Source organism: Agrilus planipennis, unplaced genomic scaffold (genome assembly GCF_000699045.2).
Source record: "Agrilus planipennis isolate EAB-ADULT unplaced genomic scaffold, Apla_2.0 scaffold5, whole genome shotgun sequence".
NCBI lineage: Eukaryota > Metazoa > Arthropoda > Insecta > Coleoptera > Buprestidae > Agrilus > Agrilus planipennis.
The window spans coordinates 851,651-858,604 of record NW_020442468.1 but is presented as its reverse complement, the minus strand read 5'-3'; the positions used below and the strand labels follow the sequence as shown (position 1 = coordinate 858,604).

The following is a 6,954-nucleotide window of genomic DNA, read 5'->3' as shown; positions in this document are numbered from 1 at the left end:
AAACACACTATAAATGTAGATTTACCTAACTACTTAGTCTTCCAGTTAGCGCTCTCTTCCCATCAGCCCTCTTGTATCGTCTATCCATTTTAATGAGGCTATTGGTCACTTATTAGTATGCATAATCTTCATAAGGTTTTAAGGTCATAAGGTCCGCAAACTGGTTGGATACGCACCTCCGGTTTTTCCTATCTTCAGCCAATCTTTGCATATTTTAAAAATTGCAGCAACTTTCATCTCTATTTGCAGCAATTTAATGTAGATTAGGTTAGGTTTCCTCTTAACTCTTGTTTCTGCTTCTCATTCCTATGTCTAACTAACTTTTCATGTCTTGGAGGATGTCATACCAACATATCTCACTCATCTCTTATTGACTTCCACAGCGACTTCCATTCTCCTACTATTTCTTATACCTCCTCATTTCTAACTTTTTCATTCACGGCATTTTCAAAATCATGCTGTAACACTTCACTTCAAACTCTTCCATCATTTGCTTTTCCACAATGCCCACCGTCCACGTTTCACCACCCATGAGTTATCTGGACTCTCTCGATAGACGAAAATCGGTTGATTTCCATAGTTTTTCGTCTCCTATTGTTACATATATGCTCTAAGCTCTTCCGCTGCTTTTATATGCCTTGCACACCAATGTTTTTGCTGTATTTTATTAATTTTCGTATCATAGGCAGATACTCTCTCATATTTTCATGCCGCTTCCATATCAATAATTGAAGAGTTATTTTCATCTCGATCTCAATAATCAAAATATTACCAAAACTTCTTACGTCATACCATTGGGGGAGTCCATAATTTTCTTATTCTTCGTCATTAAGGGTGTGGGGGATCCAGAATCAGCAAAATTCTACGTACAAAATACTTCAGTGCTCCCATTGGTGATCTTCATGATCAATCTCGAATATGAACAAACCGATTAGACATTTAACTGGAAGTTAAATCTTAAGATGACTTTCATTGAAAAAGAACCATGGAAGTGAGTCAAAAAGAACGTAATATTTAAAGATTATAAATATCTAATAGATCTATATCAGTTATCAGCGTTTCAGGAAACATGAAAGATATTGTCCTGAAGATACAATCTTTCTCGAAGAAGATAAGCGAAGATTAGAAGATTTTTGATGACTCTTTGGAAGCTTAGCGAAATCCAACTGCTTAAAGAAACATTCAAACATCAGAACTGCTTTATAAACTACAAAAAATTGACCTTAATAAAAATCAGTTTATGATTAGATGAAGCGTTGTTGGACTGTATTTTGTTGCCCCGAATATTGCAGTATGCAGTATCTACATTTCTCAAGTTGATATTGCTATATGGATGAAGTATGATCGTCTGTATACATTTCTATCTACAAAAGCACTTTGGAGATACATAACTATAAGGTATACCATCATCAACAAAGAAGAAAGCAAAAAGCATTTATGTAGATTACATAACAACAATAATTACAAATTTGAAGTGTATGCTAAAATACAAGCCTGCGAAACAGAGGAAAAAAGCCCGAAATCATTAACATAATGAAGTCGAACACACACACACACACACACAAAGGATACTTTTGTCTCCAATTTGCCTTAAAACAAGCAACAGAACAAAGAAAACGGCGATTATAGGCCTAAATACGAGCTGTATACGTGCCTCCAAACACAAATGATTTGGATCGGCAGCACGTTCGGTTATTTTCGTGACGTTGAAGGGGAAGTAGGGGAGCAAGCTATTTAAAAGCTGCCGGCTTAGCAACAACGAGCGATTGCCGGTTGCAGTGAGGAAGGTAGTAGTTGTATAAAGTGATTTAGACCTGTTAGTTAACAGAGAGCGAACTGCTCTTCAATCTTGTGATATTAATTTTTAAGTGCAAATAGAGAACATTACAAAAATCATGGAAGTTTTAAGTTTCGAGAATGTCGATTACAATAAAGGGAACGGTAAGTTTCTTATCGATGCCATTGTTCAATACGCTCCGGAGACTCGGATTTGATTTTTACGACTTCCTTCCTCTCAGTTTAGAAATCGGATGAAAGTATAATTGCATGTGACTGACTGAAAGTTGTTATCGTTGCGGGCCAAAACGAATGCTTACCCATAAAACTTTGGATGTTTTTTGAGTTTCGAAACTTTTTCCTGACCTTGACATTGCTAACTTGCTGATTTTGACTGACGATTGAGCTAATTCTCAGTATGTAGGATAAAAAGTTCCAATTAAGGGAATATTAATACCACTTCTTTGTCTCGTACCTACCCAGATAGTTAGGTAAATGTCGAAACGCTTTGTTAAATTGCTATAAAAAAGTTATTCCTATCTATCCACATCTCGACTTTCGTCAGTTAGTGGGCCGAGGAGATTTTGTTCAATGAGAGTTTTTTCTCATTTTTGTTGGCAAAATAATCGGGCGTACGAGTGGGCTATTGATACAATAAATTTAACTTGCAGGAAGTATATTTTATTTTTAACTTTGCGAATGCTATTAATTTTAATCAGCGCCGGAGCGTTTTGCTGAACGAGCATTTGGTAATTTATTCCGTTACTTGTTTGTCAAACCGTCGTCATCGCTTGTAGAGTATCTATCAAGGTCAGCAATACGAATCTTTAATTAGGTAATGTGCTTGTTGAGCGGAATCAATTGCCTTTTAACAAGAAATCGTGGTTCGGAGCGTTATACATATAGTATAATAGTTTCGTCATCCCAAAAACTCGTTTTGAATGAATATATTAACCGATTCCGGTTGTTGCAGTTTGGGTTTATGATTACGACTCCAGTTACGAGGAAGATTATGGGACTACTGCTGTTAATGCGCTGTCCCAAAGGCTGGAGCAGGAGCTTAGGGCCGCTAAACGATCTCATTTCTCATGTGGGGAGGTTCTGTTGCCCTGTGGCTTGCTCCAGACCATTTCTCAGGACATACTCTCGTTGGCAGACAAAGAGCCTTGCGGCCTGAGGGGTTGCACTCTCTACCTGAACTTCGAGGGCGAAGAAGATTGTCGGAGACTCAGCACGGTCCGATGCGATCCAACAACAGCATCGACCTTCGAGCTCTATCTCACCCTTAAACAGTCTTCTACCAAATGGAACTCCTTCTTGCCTCAGTTTCTCAAGTAAGTTTCATACTATCGATCTTTCGGAAATAGATTTATCTAGATCCCTTTTTGGGCAGGCGTGCTAGAGGTTTGTTTTTTTTTTGTTCTTTACAGAAAGATAACCAGAGGTGGGACTGTGGTCATCAGTTCAGAGTACGAGTTACAAAAGAAGAAGTTGTACCGTTCCTACATGGATACGGACTAAGTCTTTTCGAGATCTTAAACTAAAAGACTGAGCACAAATACAAATATACATATATATATAACATAGAGTATAAAAATACATATTAATATTTACAATTTATCAATATTATAACTACGTCGACATACAAATTCGAAGCTTTCATTAGTTTTTTACTGATCTATAACGTTAGGTGTAGTAAGGATTTAATGATAAGGATAAGGATCTAAAAAGCGATGCGTGATTACAATGTAGATTATAATAATTAACATTTAAATGTAAATCAGTATTTTTGGAACCTTGATTCATCAAGGTTCTCGATCTTATACTTTCGATGGATTTTATAAGTCCGTGATAATTTAGATATGTAGTTCGCTGTTACTTGTAAGAATTAATGTTGCTATCCACTTTTCTACTTACAATAATGTATCTCTCCTGTCGGAAACTCAGTATGAACCCATTTCCACTTCTTCCTTCGTACCTGTACTTAATCAATCGATCAACAACTTTCAATCAATTATAAATTGGTACCAGCAGAACAGGTCAGATCTTCAGTTCAATAATATTGCTCTTTTTCAATGTCTTTTTGCCAGTACCTACCTACTATAACTACAGTCGCCCTTGTTTGTTTTCTAATTGCTAATTATTTTTACTTCCACTTTGTGATATTAAATTGAAGGTCTGGTGTTAAACAAGACCGTTGTGATTTAAGTTGAATATGTAGTAATAAATGAAAAGATGTGCTGTCAGATTCATTGATGATTTTATGAATTATATTAAGAGGCTAAACTACTATATTGCATTGATTCAGATTTTATTTTACAGACTAAGAATTGTATAGGTATGTGTACTATTACAATATTGATTATATGATTATATTATGTATATTGTAGATGGAACATAGTGTGATAAAAGTACAGTTAGTTGTCGCTGTACTATTCTCTAAAAGTTTTTTTTTAAATGTACCTTTATAACAGTTTTTTATAATAAATAAAAAAGTGTACTAACAACGTCTTTTCATTGTCCAATCGGCTCAACTCTATTAATAAAACATTAAATACGTTAACTTTAAAAAAAAAATGGTGTTAAACATTTACAAGAAGCAGATAAGATAAAGAATACATGGGTAAGTATATTTATAAATTAATTTGTCAAAACAAACAACATATGTATACATAATACAACATCAAATTGATAAAGTAAAACGAGTTATTAAACATTTATAAATAATTGCAGTTGTTTAAATTGTTATGTGTGTACCGATGGTATTAGGACATCATAACACTTCACAGGTGTTGCACTATCTATACCGTACTTAGAAGGTGTCCTACCAACCTATCTCGCCAATTTTTTATTGACTTCCATAGAGTTCTCTGTTTTCCTATTCTTTCTAATACTTCTTCATTTCTAATCTTCTCTATCCACGATTAGTTTACTGTTCAGAAATTGTTAAGGATGTGGGATGTTCTAATTTTACGGAAACGCGAAGATTAGCTCAGGATAGGAAGCAAAAAAGAAAAAAAAACACCAATTACCGTGTGGGTTGAACGCCAACGCTACCGCAACGGCGACGCGCTGGAACAGGGATCCAGAAAATGCATTTGGTCTATCACATCCTAAACACATTAGCGTCTACTCTAAATTTTAGTAAATTTTGGCAGTTTTGCAGCAGCTACCTCGTAATTTACTAACTACCTATTTATTCCATTAGAATAATTCTGATTTATGCAATAGAGCTTGATATTTTCGTAAGGTGTTTAGCTACAACGATCAAGGACTGCCAAAAAAGTTTCCATTCTATTTTCGATGCAAATTTTTATCCCGATGCTTTCCTTTGGTTCGTGTAACTGTTGCAAACAATATCTGCCAGACGTTAACGGATGATGTGACACGTTGCAACGAAAGGAAGCGAAGTAAACATGCCACGAACTAGGCAAAATTTAAGTGGTTCTCAATCTTCTCGTTTGTTGTTCAAAATGTGCAGAAAAGACACACACTTGTCACCCTGCCGTTGAAAGATCGCTTATTGGTAGGTAAAGTGCAGCCAAGGAACACACAGGTCGTGGCTTTTTTTAATAGGAATTAACAACATAAATTAATTCACACATGTTGAATATAACAATCTGACAGTTATCAAATAATACCGAATGGAACTGTTCAAGGATTATTCCGACAGGTATTTTTATTTTGAGTTTCCAAAAAGATAAACGTTTCGAGAAGTGAAAAACAATTTAGCAAATAAACAATAAAACTCTTCCAGGGGAAAAATGGAACCTGTACGAGGCCATTTATGTGTCAGTCTGTCTGTCAGACCGTCACAGGTCGTTTTTCTCAACAGAAACCGTTTGACATAGTTTTTTTGGATTTAGGTAGGGATAATTAAAAACATATTTTCGTATTTTTTATGTGGGACATTCCCTGAGATTCCGCCGAAAATATATATCGGACTGTTAACATGTCATCTTTTGAAACTGTCCTCTAAAGAAAATTTTGAAAAATTGAAATTCAAAGCTATTATAAAAAATAATTAATTTTATCCTACGAGAAGATAGTAAAAAAACACACTCAAGGCTTCCATCATCTTAAAAACTAATACATAACGTATTTGGTGTAATTAAATGATTAAATCACTTGGGAATAAGACAAGGTCAATGTGATTATCTGTCTTTTAAATTTCGTTCGGTTTAGTTTGTTGCTATCATATTGAAACAATTAACTGAATATTAAAAAAACAATTGTTTTGAAATATATTAACGTTTCCTTGAACAGAAGAAGAATTCCTTAAATCATGTTTCGGATTATACGTAGACATAATACGTAATTATTATTAAAATAGTATGTACTTTAATTTCACAGAATTTCGTTGTCGGTCTGCCTATTCATTGTAATTACATTTTATTAAACCTGTTATTTTAAAGGTAGTGAAGTGCGAGCAGGGTTTGACACTGAATATAATATTACACTCCAAGTATGCTATTAAGTATTAGAAAAGTTTAGAAAACATACAATTTCTTCAAAATATTTCATTGAAAATAACTTCAAAAAAATTTGAAACAGTATTATTAGTGGAATATCACGAAACAGTAAATAATATGAAATATTCAAAAATATGGAAGAGACTAGAAGAAGAACAATAAGGGATGAGAATAAATTGGAGCGTTCGCAGGAAGGAGACATAAAACGAGAGGGTTTTGAGAAGAAAAATAGCTATCAGGAGAAAAAAAAGAAAGCAATAATGAGCAATTGACAGAATGGAAAAATAAGGGAAGGAATATAATAAAGAAAAGTTATTATGAGGTGTCAAGAGATGAGTTAAGAATACAAGGTCGAAATATGCGGAAGGGGTGAATGGGTGACAGTGGGAAAACTGCCAAGGAGATATAAGACCAAAGTATTTGAGGAGAAATAAGGATGTACTAGTTATAGAAAGATTTAGAATGGGGAATGAACGTAATGAGAATAAATTTTATATGCGGATGATGAGGATATCGTGGGTAGAAAAGGTTAGAAATGAAGAGGTATTAGAAAGAATAGGAGAACAGAGGACTCCATGGAAGGTAATAAGAAATAGGCGAGATAGGTTGGTAGGACACCTTCTTAGGCATGAAGGTCTAGTCAGAGACATATTAGAGGCAGAAACAGGAGTTAGGAGGGGTAGAGGTAGACCTAGATTAGATTACT

At 34.7% G+C, this 6,954-nt stretch overlaps 1 protein-coding gene across 1 annotated transcript; it reads left to right on the top strand.

Annotated features, from left to right (window-relative positions):
• Positions 1-1,741: 1,741 nt before the first annotated feature.
• LOC108736712 (protein charybde) lies at positions 1,742-4,063 on the top strand. Its single transcript, XM_018469249.1, has 3 exons — positions 1,742-1,941; positions 2,750-3,110; positions 3,207-4,063. The coding sequence occupies exons 1-3, from the start codon at positions 1,896-1,898 to the stop codon at positions 3,295-3,297; spliced, it is 498 nt and encodes a 165-aa protein (XP_018324751.1). The 5' UTR covers positions 1,742-1,895; the 3' UTR covers positions 3,298-4,063.
• The last annotated feature ends 2,891 nt before the right edge of the window (positions 4,064-6,954 follow it).

Bases quoted from the DNA above. Each gene is read 5' to 3' on its own strand.
- LOC108736712 (XM_018469249.1), top strand. From the start codon at position 1,896: ATGGAAGTTTTAAGTTTCGAGAATGTCGATTACAATAAAGGGAACG. The intron at 1,942-2,749 runs GTAAGTTTCTTA...CGGTTGTTGCAG, and splicing joins CGATTACAATAAAGGGAACG to TTTGGGTTTATGATTACGAC. The intron at 3,111-3,206 runs GTAAGTTTCATA...TGTTCTTTACAG, and splicing joins TTCTTGCCTCAGTTTCTCAA to AAAGATAACCAGAGGTGGGA.